At 33.0% G+C, this 21,291-nt stretch overlaps 2 protein-coding genes across 2 annotated transcripts; one reads left to right on the forward strand and one right to left on the reverse strand.

Moving 5' to 3' along the window:
- Positions 1-545: 545 nt before the first annotated feature.
- Positions 546-12,652, reverse strand: LOC120578385 (DNA topoisomerase 1). The gene is made up of 16 exons (XM_039831069.1): positions 12,084-12,652; positions 11,305-11,947; positions 11,126-11,212; positions 10,962-11,008; positions 10,509-10,618; positions 10,302-10,402; positions 9,369-9,461; positions 8,217-8,357; positions 7,116-7,199; positions 5,442-5,510; positions 4,316-4,375; positions 3,397-3,468; positions 2,780-2,887; positions 2,495-2,571; positions 2,032-2,118; positions 546-693 (listed from the first exon to the last, which is right to left on the reverse strand). The coding sequence occupies exons 1-16, from the start codon at positions 12,650-12,652 to the stop codon at positions 546-548; spliced, it is 2,496 nt and encodes an 831-aa protein (XP_039687003.1).
- Positions 12,653-16,851: 4,199 nt separating this feature from the next.
- Positions 16,852-20,637, forward strand: LOC25486947 (fruit bromelain). Its single transcript, XM_039830637.1, has 3 exons — positions 16,852-17,118; positions 19,205-19,615; positions 19,929-20,637. The coding sequence occupies exons 2-3, from the start codon at positions 19,207-19,209 to the stop codon at positions 20,015-20,017; spliced, it is 498 nt and encodes a 165-aa protein (XP_039686571.1). The 5' UTR covers positions 16,852-17,118; positions 19,205-19,206; the 3' UTR covers positions 20,018-20,637.
- Positions 20,638-21,291: the final 654 nt, after the last annotated feature.

Below are 21,291 nucleotides of genomic sequence, written 5' to 3' on the forward strand. Positions count from 1 at the left end.
ATCCATAGCACTTAACCCAGCCCTCTCTCACTATCTTCATCCAGTGAAACCCCTCAAACAAACCTCATTTACTTATGGCCCTGCTGCCCATCTTCTACTCAGTTTGGTTCATAAATTCAAACCATGTCATTCTAGGCAGACCCGAACAAAATATGGTGACACTATACCCGAACAAAATATGGTGACACTATACCCAGGTTAAATCCTAATCCCCGGCCCCACATGCCAGTATTAAGTAGGCCTGGTTTCATTTGACTCGAGGCTTTGCTTGAACTGTTTCTATGCCTATTTTCATCCAAGAATATGCTCCAAAACCAAAGACATAAGTTAACAAAGAGCAATATTGTATATTTTTTTTTCTTACCACTAATGCTTTTACTTAAATTCTTATTTAGCATGTGGTTGCCAAGACAGAAAGAAAGTAAAATCTTGATAAATAACAAAAAATGAAACTACAATATCTTATGAATTTTATAAACAGAAAAAAATAATTTCTTATGAACAGAAACATTTGTGCCAAGATATCTAACAGAATAGGCAGCCATTTAGCATTTCAAACAAGTCAAATTATGCCAGTCCATAAAAACATAAAATCGAGCCAAGGTTAAGCAAACCTTTGGTTCCTCTCTTATAGTGTTTGGCTGAGGTGTATCTTCCTCCTCCTCGTCACTATATAATGTTTTCCCAGTGTACCTGTTTTTAGAAATCACAAGTACCACTCATAAATTTGTAATTTCAACAATGATGTGTTTCACAAGGCAAAACTGCTGTTATGAGGACAAGAAAAATAGCAGCCTCAATATTTATATATGACCCTGAGAGTTAAACTATTACATACATAAAATGTCTAATGGCTATAAAGTTTTAGAAGTAATGGAATATACTAAATGCATTCTTTGAATCACAAAAAATACTAATCAAAGCATTAGCATAAAAAACAACCAGTTCAAAAGTACCATGTACAATTAATATGATGCTTACAATAAATGAGGCTGCTCTCATAAGAGCATATAGCAGTAACAAGAAAAGGATTTTCCCAGAGATCCGCTATATGATTCAAAAGAGACTATTATGTATTTTTGTGAACCGTGTCTAATGGCAAACCATTCAAAACTAAGCTCTTTTAAATAGCTTGGCTTGGCATGTAGTTTTATCGGCCTCTACTTCAATTGGGAAATTCTAAATCTACCTTTACCATTGCTTGGTTTGGCCTATAGCTTTATTGGTCTCTACTTCTGTTGGACAATTCTCAATCCAATTTACACCAAGGACTCCAGAGGTCTTCACCCATCTCAATATAAACCCAAACCACAGGCTGAAATTCTATTATATTTTTCATGAAAGGTATTACCCTATTAGAGTATTGATCAGTTTGTACTTTCTGTTTTGTTGGTATTTTTTGTTTGCAGTTTGTAAATTTGTTTCGGTCTGTTGTGTTAGTCATTAAAAATGTTCTGCTATGCTGTTTTTTGTCCAGATTTTGCTATCGTAGCGACTGCAAGAAGAAACTCTGTTTTCCGTGAATCTGAACGGATTTTAGGTAGGATCATACGAACAACATTACAATCCTCTAAGTTACAGTCCTTCAGCCCCTCCCGATGCTTCATAGGATCTCGTGTTTGACAACATTGCATGTCATTTTGTATGATAGACCCACGGATAGTTGAAGGTTTGATTTATGGTATGGTTTGGCATTCCAATTTTCACACCTCTAAAATCTAGAATTAATGTTTTTGATAATCTAACATTTCATATATTCTTGCTTCTACGAGCTTTTCATTTAAGTAGAAGTAAGCATATATGAAATGTAAGATTATCAAAAGCTCGTGCAACTAGACGCTTTGACTATTTAAAGTCAAATAGTTATTTGCACGTCAAACCTCATTATTTATTTGCATTGATAAGAGAACATAATAACCGCCATTCTTCAAAATGTGTATAGTGGCATACAAGTTCACCATTGTGTGAAATCACACAACAGTTAAGCTATAACTTAGAACTTATAAACCAAAAATTTAGCATAACACTTACGTGCACCTAGGATGTTGATCACAGCCTATACAGTAGCCAGCAGCACTAAGTCTACGTACTTTAAATGTCAGTGTGCCTTCCATACAACTAAAACAAGTCAAATAAGAATTTATCAGGAGAATATCTGAGAAACAATCCAGGCACCAATATAATGAATTCAATTAACAAATCATCCCTACACAAATTTTACCCTAGAACATTATAAAATGAATTCATATAATATATTCCTCAGGGTCAACAAATACCAACAGTAACGGATTACGGAATGTCAACCAAGTTTCATAACCAATAAGCATTTAAATTCTTAAACTTTAACATTCCAACAGTAGAGTATGCACACTTATCATGTGATCATCTCTTTTACCACAAAAGTACTGCAGCATAAACATAGCATAATGAGGGTGTGGCACGCATGATGATATTAATATTTAACTATTTCCAACCACAACGTGGCATAATTTACCTTGGACACAACCGACTCTGGTCTGGGAGTGAACCAAATAAATAATCCGCAAATTTGTTTTGTAACATCTCTTCAACCTGTAAGTATAAAAATCATTCATTAGTAGATAAGATAAAAAAACATGCAGAGCGCATTTTGCTTCCAGTCTATCATAGTCATATTAACAAGCATATGCAAACATACAAGGTGGATAGACAACATTAAAAAGAAAGCATACCAAGAAAAACATAATTTGAGACCCCAAAATGGCAAAGCATTGAGCAAAAAGAGAGAACCCACACACACCTGGCGAATATGAACATTAGAAGTACGCTCACAACATGTTTTAAACCGTGTCGAATAATCACGAACAAGGCTTTTCCAATTGGTGGTTCCAGCAGAAACATTATCAAGCTGAATAAAATATGAGATACATTTTCATTATAGAAATGGTAGGCAAGGACTCAATTAAAAATTTAAAAATACAAAATGGAAGTAAACAATCTTGGGTGCCACATTACCACTGCAATAGTAGCACAAACATACAGCTTTAGAAAGATTCACAACTAACTCCGAAGTAAAATTTATATATGTTTGCTAAATATATAATATTCCTAAGAATATTTTTAAAATTTATATTGGTTGAGAAAATATGATGTGAAAGTAGAAAGTTAAAGTTTGTTGAGTTCTAAAATGTTTATTGCCACGACAATACAAAATTCCCACCCCTTAACGGGAATGAAAAAAAGGGAAAGTGTGAAAACATATTCGTCGTGGAGTCCATGAGTAAAATAGATTTCTGGGAACCAATGATACCTGAGAATATTTTGCCAAAATATGTAAGGAATATAAATACTATTCCCAAGAAATGTTTTTGCATATTAAAAGAAATGTGATCTAAAATACACGATTGTAATATATACCTCAAACTCCATGGCAGCAGTGGAACTGTAGTCTGTAACCTCTGAAAAATGATGTGATAAAAAAGCAGACACCTAAATATGACCCAAAAACGACATAAAACTCATAAGTTACAAGAAATCTCATTTCTAAGATATCTGAAAAAGGACTCGTCAATTACAATATGAAACCAAAAGGACTCGCCAATTTAATTCATAATACGTGCATCTCATGAGCGGAAGAGATTTGTAGGGAATTAAATATCTAAGGCTCATTGATGAGAGAGATGGATTATTGCCCTATGAGAATAGTGAGGAATGCATAAATATTTTTAAGTTGTTATTATGCAAATTCACCCAGGCTTTCTAATCTCATTTCCTAAACCAATATGGAAAACAGTGAAGCAGATGACAAGGGTTCAAGCTGGCTTGATTCGGATTTCTTTCATGGGCCCAATAAAAGACAGCATATACACATTATTTCCGCATGATACAATAAAGGTAACAGGAGAAATGTTACCACAAAAATGATCAATCAAATGAATACATAATTATTTATTTTGTTTTAAAATGTATGGACAGACAAAAGAAAAAAGGAAGAAAAAAATATATAACTGGAGACAATGGTAAAAGGAGCACAAAACAAATCATATATCAGATAAATTGCATTTAATAATGATTAGCATAATTCAAAGGAATATATCTGTGAATATGTATAAGTGTTGTAGTTTGAAATTAGTGTGTCTGTAGTATGCATAGTAAGGAAAAAACTACAGAGAGAAAAGATATAAATCATTTGACTCCAAAAGTTCAAGCTACTATAAGCAAGACCAACATCACTTAAAGTCTTCTTTTGCAGCGTATTAATAACATAGTAGAACAATAGAACTAGTATTTTCATCCCAACAAACAATAATTTCAGAACCACAAGCCCAAAGCTTACCGCACGGCCACGAAATTTGGGAGTAAGAACACAGTTTTTTACTTTCACGTAGTTTCCATCCTGAAACAACAAACAAATGAAGACTCATAATCAAACTGATATTAAAACATTAACGCATGCGGTGCCTTAAAATTTATGTGCAGGATGCAGTAAACATGATGAAATAAAGAGTGGGAAACAGTGGCAACAAGACAAATTCCACAAGGTAACTCAAAATATAGTTTTGGGAGGGAGGATACAGAAAGTCGGTTTCTTAACTCTTGGAAAAATATCGTTCCAATAGATTAACTATTACTGTGTCACAACAACTCAACAAAGATAAAATTGGAAGTCACAAAGTATGACGTGAGTTTATTGATAAATTGTTTTTGTGTTGCTTTATTTTGATCCATAACAAGACATCATAATGTCATATGATTCATATATCCGACCTCAGCTAGTGGGAATAGGGTTTGGTCGGATCTAGTAATATATCCTGAAGGTTTCTCTTATGTCCAGGTGCCTCGGTTTGGCCTGGAACTTCAACCTTATAAAGCAGTGAAATCAATGCATTTTACTAAGCAAATCACTAACTTATGGTTAACATACAAACTACACGTGTAGCTCTAACCAACTGCTGCTTAAGTTCCATAGCCTTCTTACATTATATAAAAAGGACAAGACAATAAGCAAAGTTCTATGATTATACAGTTTCCGTTGTGAGAGAGAATATAAATTATCGACAAGGCTTTATTTTCTTGTAGATTACTGACAGCTGTTAGTCAGTTATCATGTTTCTTTTTTACTGGTTTATTGTTCTTTTTCACCAGCAGGCTTATTTTCTTGTTTTATCATGTTCTTTCATCATATTCTACTTTTTTTACTGCCCAGCTGCTTCCTTGTTTCATTGGCTTTTGATGGCACTTAGGGTCGAGAGTCCCACATCATTTGAGATATGATAGAGACCCAAGGATGAGGGGTAAGGGAAAACTCTTCAGATAAATCAAGTATGAGAACGTCTATAATTATCTTTGATCAGCTGCTTCCTTGTTTCATTGACTTTTAACTTAATTGTTAGCCTTGAGGTGATATAAGATAGAAAAGACACAGCATAGTTATGCCATTAGACAGTCTCCAAGTCAAATACCTGCAATCCTTGTAATGTTTGTGCATATGATGCCGCTCTTCCGATCCCAATTTCGTCAAGCTTATTAACCTATGACATGCAAATATCATAAGGGAAGTCCTAACATAAGAAAACAAAACAGACAAGCAAAAGAAACAAAAGCTATGTATCTCCTCCTTGACATCACAAAGCATATCTTTTGAAGAGCTCCGGTGCATGTTGAACTCAACATGTAGCAATAGATCTATTTATTTCAGATATCGTATTTAAAATCATAAATCACAGATATTTACAAGATAAAGAACTCAATATATGCATATGTTGCCATACATATAGTTCAACAGGAAGTCGAGAAACGAGTTCATCGTAACAAAACTCTAAATGTAGCCTGTATGTGCACAAGCTGACAGCATATGTTATAAAGATTGAGGAACTGTCACTAGTTAACAGCCAACCACATGATCAATATGTTTTTAACAGTATCTCAATCTGCACATTTTTCTATCTTCGGTTGAGATGCAAGTTTGTGATGTTTTAATAAGCAACTATAAAAGTACATTGTTAGAAGGAAAAGAAGATCCAATAAACAAAAGGCAAGCATTAATAGAATATGAAGTTCCCCATTGAACTGAATCAGGTACTGCTCCGATTAAAAGAAGTGGGTGTTGTTCATTAATTAAGACCAATTATACTACAAATCAAGAAATTGAAATGCAATACATATCTATTAATAATATATAGCCCGTTGGTAGGATTCCAATCAGTGTTATTAATATCGGATTATGGAAAATATTGGATCGCCAAAAACCCGATATTAAAAATAGCAGATAGTGTAGCGGGAAAATAGAGGAAGGCACAAAATGGTTCAAATAAACAATAATATATAAAATAAATCATGCTACACAAAGATAAAAGCTACGTAAACAGAAATTTAAAATGCGGAAATAAAAAACTACATAAACAGAAATTCAAAATGACTTGATATAAAACTCAAAATCACAATAGTTTAAACAGCTAATAAAGCATGATAATGCATAATTGCATACATTAATGAAGAAAGCCATAAAAACAAATTAAAAGTGACTTAAAACTCAAAATTTAAATAGTTCAAAACAACTAATAATTGGTAGTTCTAATTTCTAACTAGTAATAAAAGATCTAATTATTCTACTCTTCCCCAACATAATCATTTATCCTCATTTTCAGATAGCAGAGGCATATCCTTCAACTTCTTCAATTGAATCGATGTCCTCAAACTCTGCTTCTGATTCTACTAAGACAAGATCATCATAAGTTTTAGGTTTTATACTATTATATTGGGCCTACCAATTTGACCAACCCACCAGTTTAGAATAAAATATAGTATTGGGCTTTATCATAAAAAATACATTAAAAGATACAAGCTAAAAGTTGCAGAATTCTGATATGCATGTCATGACTGATATACCAGATTTGAGCAATCTCGCCGATATTTTGGAAATATCTAAGTTGCTAAATCGTATCAGGTTTCGTATCGTCTACCCTGAATTCCGATGCGAAATAGCGATATAGCGCCGGTATACCAGATATTTAACAACACTGATTCCAATATCAACCATCAATTCTACATACAACAAAAGAGTAACCAGCTGAAATTAGTGCAGTCATGGTCTATAATACTCCTCCAAGAATAACGAAGGACACAAAAAGACTTACCAATGATGCTACGGAGTAACGTTGTGGAGGTTGGGAATGGTGTTGACCCGCCTCAATTTGAACAACATGAAACACGTCCTCTCTCTATATAACAAAAGTCAAAGTCAATGAAGGGAAAGGTGTTGCGTTATTTGTTGCATTAATAAATACGGAAGCATAAATGAAGAGTAATTGTGTAAAAAAACAAAGAAAGGAAGCAGGAATTAGTTTTAGGGGAATATTAAAGTGCACGACATATTTGTCGTCTTATTTGCACGAATAACGCTTACTATATCTTGTGGGGTGCATCTCCAAATCAAGTATGAGTGTGTGCTTTGTCTTGTCTGATGGTATTTCTCTTATTACTATAATGCTTTGGCATTTGTACTGGGAAAAATACAAATACTTAGGCCGTTGCTGTTACATATTTGGCGTTGTATTCACCATACTCCTTTTTGGCATTTTGACCTTTAAATGATGTTTGTTTTAACAAAGCAAATGGCGTGTTGTATATTGTCGTGCGTGTCCAAAGGGTGTCGTGCCATATAGCACCACTCTTAGTTTTAATCTAGGAATGGTGCAAGACCATTTCCAGTTGATATGTACATTTTTCTACCCCATAAATGGTTTTAATCCTTGACATGCAATTAAGTCCTCCTATAACCTATTGACTAGGTGATGAGAGTTCAATATTTGCTGCCCCGTTCTTTCAAATAAAGCTTAATTTCTGCACAAGGTAAAAAGGACTTCTAGATAGACAAACTTTAAATCCAAAGGCTATTGCATGAGGAAGGTTAGAGGCAAAGTTTCATTATCTAGCCTCCACCTAACGACAAAAGCTTTTAGAAAAGTTGGCTTTCCCCAAGTAGAAAAATAAAAAAAATAAAAAAAATAAATATGTTGAAGACAAGAAACTACTGCAATTTACATTTTACAAGGTATCTTGTTGTCTTATCTGTATATATGCCAAGACTGTCCTTTTAAAAAACCAATGGCCATTGGCAAAACAACATAAGGAATCCAATAAAAGCAGTGTAGACAAATAAATTAACAAGGCACGGACTGGCAGGCGTGAAATAATTTTAAATAGCATAAACAATAATAAATTTCAAGAAATGTTACCTTCACAGAACTTAGCATGTCAAAATCTAGATCATGATTGGACCTGTCACTATCTCTATATTGTCCCTCTTCAATGCCAAAAGCTAGATCATGATTGGAATCGTCACTATCTCTATATTGTCCATCTTCGGTGACAATGCCCTGGGAGTGAAAAAGAACCATACATAAGTCGGGAATCAGTTTTACTGTCCTACTCTTTTAAAGGGACATGCGAGTATTCTCTACTTCAGCTTAAATTGATGAAGATACAGAACCATTTGTGGACCTAGAGCTTGTACGTTTTGAAGCACTAGTCCTTACAGGAACATAAAAAAATGGTCGTAAACAAAATTGTGTCACAGCCTCGCATGATTAATCAGAAAGGATCGAATTCATATTGAATCCAATGTAAACTACATTGAATCTTGCAAGTCTCTTTTATCAAGTAATGCACAACACAACATAGAACCAAATGCGTCTCTACACTTCAGTATAAAAATTGGATGTGGAGACTCTAGAGTAACTTCGGCATAAATATAGCAAACAACACGGAAAATCTTGGCAAATCATTTTAAGCTTCAATATTTGATATAACGCTCAAGGTCAATACATCATTTTAGATAGCTAATGTATATACTTTGAAACATATGGCAAAACTTCAAAATTTATTTCTCCACAAGCTTTAAATTTGAAATCTACTTATCATAGTTATTTGCCCGGTTGCAGCTAACAGGTACATAAACTGAAAATAATACCATAGTCCATTGTTAAATAATAAAAGTTATAACAAATTAACAACAATTAACCTGATGGAAATTAACATATATCATAATAATGCTTGAATTAAAATTACTGTGTATATTATATTAGGGGAATGTACAAATATATATACACATGGGTCTCCTAATCAATCCCAAGAACTAGGGAAAGAATCAACTGAGAAAGGAAAACTAAATAAATAAAATCAGGATATAAAAATTATCCTATTAATCATAATTATAATATCTCAACAACAATAACAATAATAATAATAATAATAAGCTCAAGTCTAATAAACAAATAAAACCCATTATTTGTAAAACGCAATGAACAGGTATATGAATGATTACAAACTATCACGAGGCTAAATAGCATCAAGTCACAAAGTAACGTATCTGCAAGAACTAACCGTACCGTAAAAACTGTCCGGTACCCAGGAAACTCGACCCTTGAGCTAGCAGACCGTAACAGGATAGACTGATCAGAATTTCCAATATCAACTTGTATCTGGAACCAGAAAAAACATTAGGAAACATAGCTGGTCAAGAATAATAATATCAGATCGAAGCACTTGAACTTTAAATGAACACAAGCTGTATTTCAAGATCATATATTATGTTAAAGATCTTTATTTAGGACAGACACAATCTAACAATAGTAGACCTGGAAATATGGTAAAAAAAAAATTTGAATTTACCAAGAAACATTTTTTCCTTTTATAAAGCAAGGTTCCATACAACAGAGGAAGTTGAACCCAATAAAGATGAGTGAGAGAAAGATAAACATCACACCTCAAATCGAATAACCCAAAAATACGATACATGAAAAGCTAAAGAATAAAAAAACTAAGGTGTTACTGATATGATAACACAACGCACATGTTGAATATTATTGAGTATCATTAGTTTGGTGAACTTCATACTTTCTTTTCTTTATGTAAATTATTTGGTTTTGCTATAATCACTTTAATCAAGGGATATGATTAAATAAGCTTGTTTATAAATTTATGAGTGTTGGGGGTCTGTCTCTAAAAATTTCAGATCTCTTTTTTGCATTATTATTCAGCTGCTTCCTTTCCTTTTGGAATAAACTGTTTGGTTTTTTGGATCTTAACTAATTTTAGAGGTTTTGCTTTCCACAAAGAGGCCAAATTTTGAGGCATGTTCTGTTGTTGCATTTCTTTAGTGTTTATAACTGGAAAGGAATCCTAGAATTTTAAAGGGAACTTGCTTAACACAGGACTTTATTTTAGATGGGTTTATTTTTATAAACACCCTTTACAAAAAAAAAAAAAACTAGTTAAAAAACATACTATACTTTTTCTTGATGGATATTTTGTATTCTAACCTTTTCAAGAATAGCCGGTTCCATCTGACATGAGATTGTTCTGAACCAAATCAGTGTGTATAGCTTCAAAGATTCTTTATCTAACACCCCAGCCAGCATCGCTGACAAGTCATTAAGAAGCAATGCTGTTAGCTATGGCACTTAGTTCATCATTGAACTAAAACATTTATTAAAAAAAAAAAAAAAAACGCATAACTTATTACATACATGGTAACTTGCGTATGTCAGTAGGTCTGATGGCTTCATGGGATTCTAGTGCATTTTTCACCTTTATAACGTTCTCCGGTGGACTTTGTGCAACAAAATTTTGTCCGTACCTGCACCCAGTAAATTTAAGCTCATGGAAGAAAAATTAAAATTTGTTTAAACCAGAAAATAAGAATTCAAATTTAAAAAAAAATAAATAAATTGATAGGGAAAAGAAGTAAAAACTAACGTATTAAAAATAGATAGAACAAAACTATACACACATATATGAAACATATGTATAAGAAAGTAAATGCAATATTAATTTTATGCAACAAATATATGAAACATCTTTATAAACAAAAAACATATAGTACGATGCATACGAATGAATTGATTGTATATTCAGTAGTATTGAAGTTCCTGTTGCAAACATGAGCAAATTAAAAAGAAGTATGAAGAAGCACACGTCACCTTTGAATGATAACGGATCGAATATCCGAAACAGCTTCCTCAGAGATCTAGTAAACAAAACTCCAAGTGTCAAAGATAGAAACGGTTTTCAACAAACAAAATTATTGCATTGACAGAAATACACTCTAAATATATATAGATGTCATCCACGTATGTGAACCTACATGAAGTCCGTCAGTTATGAAGCACGTTATCAGACCGGCTCGGATATTCTTATGGAATTTAACTCCCTCATAGAGTTTCCGAGCAATCTGCATTAATAATTCAATCAAGATTAATGATAAAAGTAATTCTAGAAAATTAAACATGTAAACAAAATTAAATCATAATTCCACATGAAAACCTTCATTGTGATACTCGAAGAGAAATTCAATATTCTTGCTGCATCCTGCTGAAGAGTTGAAGTCGAATAAGGCGTGGGAGACATTTTAGAAATTTTTGATCTTGTAATACCAATGACCTGAAACTGAGCAGAGTATATTCTGCTTTGAATCTCATTTGCCTCTTCAACAGAAGCAACTGAAAACTTATTCAATTCCCTTGAATCAATATGTGTGAGTAGGGTCCGAAATGGTAGATCCCTGTTTGTTCTCTGCAATTGGGGGTACAGTGTCCAATATTCCCTGGATCTAAATGAGTTAATTTCTGATTCTCTATCACATAGAAGAGAAAGAGCAGGGAATTCAAATCTTCTAGGGGATTTGCAACTTGGTAATTTCCTCAGTACTAACGGGGAAATGTTAAACCCAAATAAAAAATCAATGACCCTCTTTGCAAGGTAAGAATTTACCAAATTCATGTCAATCTCTCTAGGTTCTTGCAAAGCAGCTTTAATGGATTGTTCAGTAATTTCATTGAAAACCACTCTAGCGAGAAGGATATCTTCCTGCAGAGATCTATGCTTTTTTCTTAAAATATGGATAATCTGCCAAGCAATAGTCTCACCCTCAGGGCTAGGATCAAATGCAAAGATAAGATTGTTGACCCTGTTGCACAATATAAAATGAATTAAGCAAAACAACTAAAGTTAAAAACAATTCCAATTCCAATATAGCTTATAAAAACAACTTAAGAGCAATTTAACATTAATTTTATCTTAAGTGGAAGTGATAATTTACGTACCCCTTAAGTGCAGCAGAGATCCTCTTCACACGAGTTTGGGATGAATTTGAAATTTCCCAAAACAAACAAAAATCATTGTCCAGACTCGCAGAATTTTGACCTGGATCCAAGTCCATTACAAGTCCATTGCATGAAAGAACTTCATACATGCCACCAAGATAACTTCTAATGGTTCTTGCTTTATCAAGAGACTCCACAACCACCACAGATTTTCCCACCGGTGGATAAAGTGATTTTCCCGTAAATCTCAGAGATGGTAACGTTGTTTCCAGTTCGGTCATAACGTATCTACGTTTACCGTCTTTGATCAGTTCTGGTGGTTTTCGTTTAGACCACTTCACAGTGGTGAAGTTATTGACGCCGAAATAACGAAATGGGTTTAGAAAGCGGTGGGGAATGGTGGTGGGGTTTAGCAAGCGGTGGGGAATGGTGGGGGAACAGGTGGTGGTGGGGTTTAGCAAGCGGTGGGAAATGGTGGGGGAACCGGTGGTGGTGGGGTTTAGCAAGCGGTGGGGAATGGTGGGGGAACGGGTGGTGGTGAATGATAATTTTTTTAGGATTTGAATCATTGTTATTGGGATTAGGGTTGAATCGAAAAAATCAAAAAGGTGGAAAATGAAATGAAAACGAGTATTGAACCAGAAGAAGAAGAAGAAGAGGAAGAAGAAGGGTTTGTTAGATCGTTCAAAAATAAAGAAGGGGTTTGTTAGAAACAGCAATGCTATGTAGTACGGGTAGAAAAGTCACGAAAATCTTCTGATTTTTTTTAGTGGAAATCATGGGTAGTGGTAGTGTAATACGTTGCTTTTCATTGGCCTCTCTCGTACTGATCAGTATTGTCCTTGTTTGTTAGAAATTGGTTCAGTTGCTTTGTAAGGAAAAGAGACAGAAACGTGTTCAGGAAGAAATGGAAAATTACTACCAAAATTACAATAATATCCCCTCCTCCTTAATTTCGTGACTAGTGTCTTTTCTTCAACATTTTTGAACCATTAAGTCATGTTCAAACTCCATGAATCATATTGAATCGGTTGACTCGACTGTATTATTCAGTCTCTATAAAAAAATTCTCGTATTTAATTGGATGGTTTGTCCTCTTAAAAAATAATTACACTTATAAAAAGTAAAAAAATTAACATAATTTCATAAGTTCATTTTTCAAACTTAATTCATTGACTATGACATTATTACTCAATCAAGTGCTCCCGGAGCTCTTTAAGGATCATAAGTAGTAAGTATTTATGAAAATGTGTGTTAATCAATGCATTGGAAATCGAAACATTTGACTTTTTTAAAGAATGTAATTGCTTATTTTAAAAGGTTTAAAGTGTGTCCCGAAGGCACTCGTTAAGGTTCATCAAAACACAAACACGAACTCCAACTAAGCAATAAAACCTATAAATCCTAATTTTTAAAACCAAAACTTTCGTTAATCTAAACACCGTATAGTTTTTAACATTTCCCTGTCACATTTATCCACAAAAGTAACAATTTGTTAAGTATTTTTGTTACTTGGTATGTTCAAGGATAAAACGGTTTTAATAAATTACTAATTTATCACTTCAAATTTATTAAAAAGAGAAACAATAATTATCTTTAACAATCTTTGTTCTTCTGATGGACGTATGTGTGTTAGATGGAGAGCAAGATGTTTTTCTTCTTCTTAGATTTAAATGATTCAAACCAGGTAATCCAAACTGTGATTTGATGAAGATTTGAGCCAAGTAATCTAAAGCTGCAATTTTGCCGAGCATAATTTTCTGTTCCGATGAAGAATTTGTTCCTCTTAAGATTTTCCTCTCATGATGATGTAGATGGAAATGGAGATAAAGATTATTTTGCGATGGTGTATGTGTGTGTTACCTCTATAAAGGCAGCAACTCATTAATCCATAAAATTTTGACATTCGAATTTGGAATTGATGAATGGAAGAGGAAGAAGAGTTTGGATAATAGAATGTGGAATTGATGAATGGACTATATATGGTTTTGGTGAGAGACAATCAAAGAAAAAGGGTTAGGAAGGAATCGATGAATCGAATTAATGGGTTTTTGAGAGAAGAAGACATAAAGATTGGGGTTTTAAAAAGCATATATAATTTGATGAAGATGATGGAAAAAAAAATTGAGAGAAAAAAATAATTGGGTTCTTTGGATTCATATCAAACCCTCGCACGGGTATTTGCCTAGTATTTATAAATAAATAAAATAAAATATTTTTGAACAAAACAAATTTATTTTTGAAATACTAATTTTTTTTTTCAATCCAAATTTCTTCGACATCTTTGGATTTAGGATGACTAGTGTGTATATCCGTACGGTGCACGGGAAAATACGTTCTTTGAATTAAATTTAACATTACGATACATTATAATTTCATAAAGAATTAATTATATAGTACAATTTACTATAAATTATGAAAACACTTGGCACAATTTACTATTAATATTTTTTCAAATCTTACGCTCACATGTCTAAATTTTACAATCTGTAATTTTCCAGCTACAACAATAAAAATTTCAACCAAATAGTATCTCCAAGTGACCCAAAACATCCATAAGATTATTACGGCAATATATTTGAGGCAAATAAATAGTTCATAATCTCAACCATTTGAACAAAAAAATTCAATAAAGCTCAACCTCTTAAGTGACAAATTAAAGTTGAACCTAACAACACTACGTATAAGAAATGAAAAACGGAATAATTATTCATTGATACAAAAGATGGTTACCGAAAAAATATAAGGTCCAAGACAATTGTTTCTTTCAAAGATGTTAATTTATTTGTGGTTTAGCACTTTATTTATTTTTTAAATAGCCAAGTTATTGCATTCAATTTTAATATGCTTAGTTCAATTTGGTAGAAGATGAGTAACATTATGTTGTTCCTGAAAAACATTGGTTGAATTTTTCTCCTTTTCCCTCCCTCTCTAACAAGTCGGCCCTAGTTTTCTCTTCCATTTTCTTCATTAAGGGGGTGATTTTGGGACAATTCTTGACCTGAAATCACACTATTCATCCTTTTCGCTCTATTTCAATCTAAATAAGTGATTTTCACATAGATCTAGGTTTTTTTTTCTATTGCGATTTCATCATCTAAGTGTGGTGGTTTATTGTTCGTCGTCTTGTACGGCGTTGTTTGATTTCCCGTCTTCTTGCGATGTTCATTTGATTCATATCGAAAGATCAATTATTCAATCAAAGATTTGGGCGTCAACGTTGCAGATCCAAAGGCCATGGATATTCCAGTCACTTTAATTTTATCATATATTTTTATAGACATTATGACGTTGTATGCTATTAACTTGGATATTGTGAGTTTGTTCGGAGATTCATCATTTACGTTTTTAGCGGTGTTGAATGATATAATATCTCGATTTAAATGAATGAATATCATTTTGTTTTTATAAAAAAAAAATTATGTTGTTCCTGAAATGCATTAATTTGGCAAATTATAGTACAATAAAATGACATAAAATAAAATAAAAATAATCTTGTACAATAAAATATAAATGAAAGATTTTTTTTTATACAGGAGATTGTGTTAACTACGAGACTATTATCGCTATTACAAACTTGAAGAGAGGCACATTAGCAAGACTTGTGACCACACCGCTCTTTGAATATGGAGAAGTCTAAACTCAACGCAAATAGCATATTGTAAAGATAGTCTTTATAAAAAATAAAAAATAAAAACTAAATTATCCTAGAAAAAATTGAGAATAAACACAAAAAAGCAACCGAAGAAAAACTAATTTAAAGAAGTAGAACTTGTCTTACTATCTATCATCCATATCTATATGGAATAAAAAAAGAATACATGCACAAAAAAAAGTAAAAAAGAAAATGAGAGACTTATATAGAGAGTAAGATAGAGATTAATTTAGATGTTGAAATAAATTCCGCTGTGAAGTTTTTGAATATTATGTTGATTGAATTTTGAAGAAAAATTAGTTAATTATTCCATTCATGATTTTTATGAAGTGTGACATTTCGTTTGTGATGATTACTCTGATTATTTTAATAAAATTTTTATGTTGGAAAAACGGGGTGTTACACCAACAATCAAACATTCTAACCTCACAATTAAGCATGAAGCTTGAAGATGAAGCTCGACTTTGAGAGTTGTTTTAAGTCATACGACCACCACCCATCATTTTAGTACTATATAAATCCCTTATTCTAAATGCTTGTTAGGTCATGCTATCATTAACCCTAATTTTTCCCTCAAATAACCTTTCATTAATTGCTAATGATCCCTCAATCCTGCAAATTTTCCCTCCTCTTCTATGCCCCATTTGAAATTCAAAAGTCTGATGGTTGTATTTCCATAAAATCCGCCTATCAATAAGTGTTGGTTTGATTTTTATTTAAATTTCAATGTACTCATTTGATGCTATTAATTTCGACCTTTGCCATACCCCATGTAAACTCAATCAATACCTACTCATCCCACTCAGCATATTTTTAGGTGTTTCCAATAGAAACACACACGTATCTCTTTCTCTTCCTTTTCCTTTACCCGAAAATCTTCCCATCCCTCTGCATATCTTCCTTTTCTATCCTTCTTCTCCATGATTTTCCATCTCTCTGCATATTAACCCATAAAACACCAATTTCTTTAAAGCGCCATTTTGATCCAAGGCATATGCAACCCGCCTTCGTAAAGTCATAAATTTCCACTTCCATACCCTTTTCTTACTAAATCAAAGACATGTAGATGCTAAAACTCATCCATTTTAATTTTTCGATTCTCATTTTAACAATATTTAGAACTGATTTCATGGGTATTATCATCACAATCCCTCACTAAATCCATTCAACCTTTCGATTCTGATTTCAATTTTGTGAATGGAGCCAAACCCTACTATCACCATCTTGGCTGGGTTTATATACGTAGCTTTCTTCTGTTTGGATCGTTCCGAATCCAAGTTCCGCCGCCTCTGTTTTGTTTCGATGGAGCGTCAAAGGAGACTTTTTACGGTGACTGGCGTTCTGCTGTTTACACAAGGAGGGACCCTTCAACCCATCACGGTATGTGTTGTTTACAGTAAGATTTTAGAGGCTTCTCATTTTTTATTTTTGGGTTTTTAGTAAGATTTGGTTAAAAAAAATAATTCCAGGGTTCTCTTATGGTTGTGATTGAATGCATGTCAGTATATGAAAGTTTTGCGAAACTTATTGAAGGATCGATTCAGCTTTATTACAAAAATCAAAACCAAGTTTCACAAATTATCTAAGCGAAAAGAAGAAAACAATTGTATCATATCAAATACACTTCCATAAAATCACAAATTGTAATTCTGCAAAATCAGTTGGTTCATCTAAAACTAATAATATTTTTCTGCCGCACCAGATTGAGGTTTGGCACCAAGTATCTATCATCTACTTTTTTGTTCCTATCATTGTAAGTTTACCATGTAACAGAAGACACCATTTGGTTATTTTTTATTTGATAAGTTTTTGATTTCATTGTTCTATTCAAAAGCTATTCAGGTTTGCAATTGCAACAAAAATTCGTAGTTATCCTACAGTTGATTGACAATTTATCAGTTGGTATCAGTGTATTAGAGATGATATCAGAATTATTAGTACCTTTCATATGAGTAAGCAAATGCATTTTAATTCAGTTTTTGTAGTATTGAAAGCTAAACCAATTATTTATTAACCATTATATGAACTAAAACCATTATTTTTTTTTATAAAGGTCTTATTTGTGGAATAACAAAACAGTTAGACACAGAGATAGTATTATCTTCCATATTGCATTAATACAAGTTTTGAAGCATGTTGCTTTTACCCCTTTAATTTTCCTTTTTTTTCCTTCTAATGCTTAAGATCTAAACTGTTGCTTTCATATTTGATGGTTTCATTTAAATTTAAAGTCTAAACTTTTGATAGACCATTGATTTCAAAATAAATTAGATAGTGACAGAGAAGTGAAAATTGTCACTCACATTTTCTGCTAACGAGTTTGCTTTCATGATTCTTATTGGTTAAACCATTGCAGTTTTCATTTCATGTTTTGATTTTGCTTATGCTTTTAAATGTTAATGATTATATCAGGTTTGTAGTGTCATGTATGATGTATCCTGTAAAAGAGATAATATATTGGTGTGTTATCAAAAAGTTAGAACATGTGATTGTTTTAAGTGATGCATGCTTCAATTGCAAGGTTTATGTTGGTTTAATAGTTTGTAAGTTGTCTGCAAGCGACAATATATGGTCCTTATGTCCATATTAGCATTAGTAATAAATAAAAATGATTTTATTTTAACTTCGAAGTTTATATTGGTTGAAACGAGGGTAAATCATAACATATGAGCTTCATTGGGTGTGATTTTGACAGGTTCCATTGTATTAGAGTAACTCAAATATTCTTTATTTTGTGCATTCACTACATATCAGAAAATTTGACTTAATTCTGTCTCATAAACACCAGAACTAATAGGATGACGGTGAGAGATGATATTTTTAGGTGTGCCACTACCCTTGCATGCATTTTTGCGGCTTCAATGACACATTAATCTGAAAAAGTTCTTCCAAATTATAAATACATCTCACATTTATTTGCTCTTTAATTTACTATATTTCCTTTGACTTTTTGTACAGGTTATGATTTGGTCGACTAAAATGCATTTGAACTGACATAGGAATAACTTACTAATTTTAGTCTTTTTGTAGAAATAATTTTAGGCTTTTTGTCTGGTGTGTACAATATGTGGACATGAGTCTTTTGTGAGCCAAACTTCGGCATCCTATATCCTCATCCTCTCCTCAATGCCTGGTGTAAGTTGTGCTTACTGAATCTTGGTTGTGCTATCTGGACATTCTTTTTCTATAAGAACCATGTGGTCAATTGAGTTGTATTAATTGCTTTCATTATTTTCTTATTTGAAATCAATGTTATATTGGGTGCTTTACCGAATATTTAATTGTTCTACAATAAATCTACAATATACTACAGTTTTTAATTCTAAAAGACCCGTGCGGCGCAAGGGTCGGCGTTCTAGTAAATCATAACCTTTGTTTATCTTCACACAACCAGTGATAACTATCTTAGAAATGAAGAATCTTACGATAGCTGTTTTCTTCATATTTTGGACATGTTCATATCCAGCAATGTCGAGAACATTGCTAGAATCATCTATTGCTGCTAAAACACATGAACAATGGATGAAAGATTTCGGACGCACTTATGCAGATGATGTTGAGAAGGAGAAACGGTTTAAGATTTTTGCAAAGAATTTGGAGTACATCGAGAATTTCAACCGTGCTGGAAATGAAACTTATGAGTTGGGTCTGAATCAATTTTTGGATTTAACTAAGAAAGAATTCACTTCTAAATATACTTGTGCCAATCTTAAAGGCAAACTAGAGTCATCAATGGTGGCATCAGTTGCAGCTCTATTTAATGTGAGTAAAATTTCAACTAACAATTCACTAAAAGGGAAGAGAAAACCAATTCCAGAAAGCATAGATTGGAGAGAGGGCGGAGCTGTCACTAGTGTCAAGAGGCAAGGAGCATGTGGTAAGTAGAGTCTCTTGCATTATCTTTAATCACTACATTAGCATAGTTATAATTAAACATAAAGATCATGTTTATAAAATTTAACATTAATCGGATATCAATTGTTTTGTTAATGAGATACATAAAAATAAACGTGTTTGATAAAAGTTCATAAAAAGATAATTTTGAGATGTTGGAGATGTGCACATATCGGACCAGTAGGAGAAAGGTTACGTTTGCTAACCTTACTCAAGATATAATCAATCATATTATGATGAGTTAATCGTGTACTAATTAATATTTTGCTTGATTGACTAATCCATTTAAATTACAGCAAGTTGTTGGGCATTTGCGACATTGGCAGCGGTAGAAGGAATTGTGCAAATCAAAAACAGGGAATTGGTGTCGCTATCTGCGCAATAATTGGTGGACTGTGACAAAGGGAACAAAGGGTGTAGATCTGGTATCGTAAAATTTGCTTACGATTATATCAAGAAAAATGAAATAGCATCAGAAGCCGATTATCCGTACACAGAAAAAGAAGGCAAGTGCCTTAGCAGCGAAAAAAACGTGCTGTGAAAATCGACGGATATGAAAAAGTACGGTCTGGTGAAGAGAACCTACTAGAAGTTGTTGCTCAACAACCAGTCACAGTTTTAATCGCTACCAATGAGAACTTTGTTAATTATAAAGGAGGAATATTTGGTAGCGGACCATGTGGACCGATAGAGTCACTTCAACTAACGCATGCGGTTACTGTAATTGGATTCACAAATGAGTATTGGTTGATTAAGAATTCTTATGGAGAGAGTTGGGGTGAGAAGGGTTACATGAAATTGAAGAGAAAAGGTGATTCTCATCATACTGTTTGTGGTCTTTCCATGACAGCTTCTATTTATCCAACTATTAGTGATGTTAAATGAACACATGTAATATTAATAAACCTGAAATTGTTACAGGAAAATTAATAAAATCAGTAAGTGATCTTATTGAATGTCAATTTATGTTACCTTAAAATGTCATTGAGTGTATGCAATCCTGGAATTACCTACCTATATACATCGATTGCAATTATTATATTATTACATAATATGCCAGCAACTCACTCAAAGTATGCATGCTCTCTACAGATTTACCTTGAAATTTCTTCTAAATTTGTAAGTAAATGTTCTTGTTCAAAATTTAATGCATAACATCGTCTGCCACCTCTGAGAAAAAACATCTTATTGGTTAAGTTGTTTAAGATCTAGTTTTGCAATTCAAATAAGAAAAAAATAGTCATTTGATTTGAAGCTAGTAACCTGATCCATATTTCGGTTGCACGAACGGAATCCCTCAAAACATGAACAACCATTTTGTCTCCATTTCCACAAGTTGGAGAAGTGGTTAAATTCTCGATTCCCCATCTTTTTCTATAAAGAAGCGTCCATGAGCTGCTATGCACACAAAGGTTTAGATTATGTCAGGTGTTTTCCAATTCCACACACTTTTCCAACCCCCTCCAATGGATATGAATCCCTCACATTAAAGGTTATAGCAACTTTTAAAAGGAAGTTGATGAGAGTCGATGGTAAATCTTCTAGCCAAGCTAAGACACTAATGTTTCCAATCCATCCACTCAATCTGTTTTGAATTTTCCCAATAATATGATTGAACTTTCCGCAAGTGGTCTTTCCTAGAGATTAATAGATTAAAAG

This window comes from Medicago truncatula, chromosome 2, assembly GCF_003473485.1.
Source record: "Medicago truncatula cultivar Jemalong A17 chromosome 2, MtrunA17r5.0-ANR, whole genome shotgun sequence".
NCBI classification, from domain to species: domain Eukaryota; kingdom Viridiplantae; phylum Streptophyta; class Magnoliopsida; order Fabales; family Fabaceae; genus Medicago; species Medicago truncatula.

Coding starts and splice junctions, on each gene's coding strand:
- LOC120578385 (XM_039831069.1), bottom strand. CDS start 12,652: ATGATTCAAATCCTAAAAAAATTATCATTCACCACCACCCGTTCCCCC. Junction 4,376..5,441: donor AAACATTACAAGGATTGCAG/GTATTTGACTTG, acceptor TTGTTGTTTCAG/GATGGAAACTACGTGAAAGT. Junction 3,469..4,315: donor CCAAATTTCGTGGCCGTGCG/GTAAGCTTTGGG, acceptor GGTCATATTTAG/GTGTCTGCTTTTTTATCACA.
- LOC25486947 (XM_039830637.1), top strand. CDS start 19,207: ATGTCGAGAACATTGCTAGAATCATCTATTGCTGCTAAAACACATGAA. Junction 19,616..19,928: donor CAAGAGGCAAGGAGCATGTG/GTAAGTAGAGTC, acceptor TTTAAATTACAG/CAAGTTGTTGGGCATTTGCG.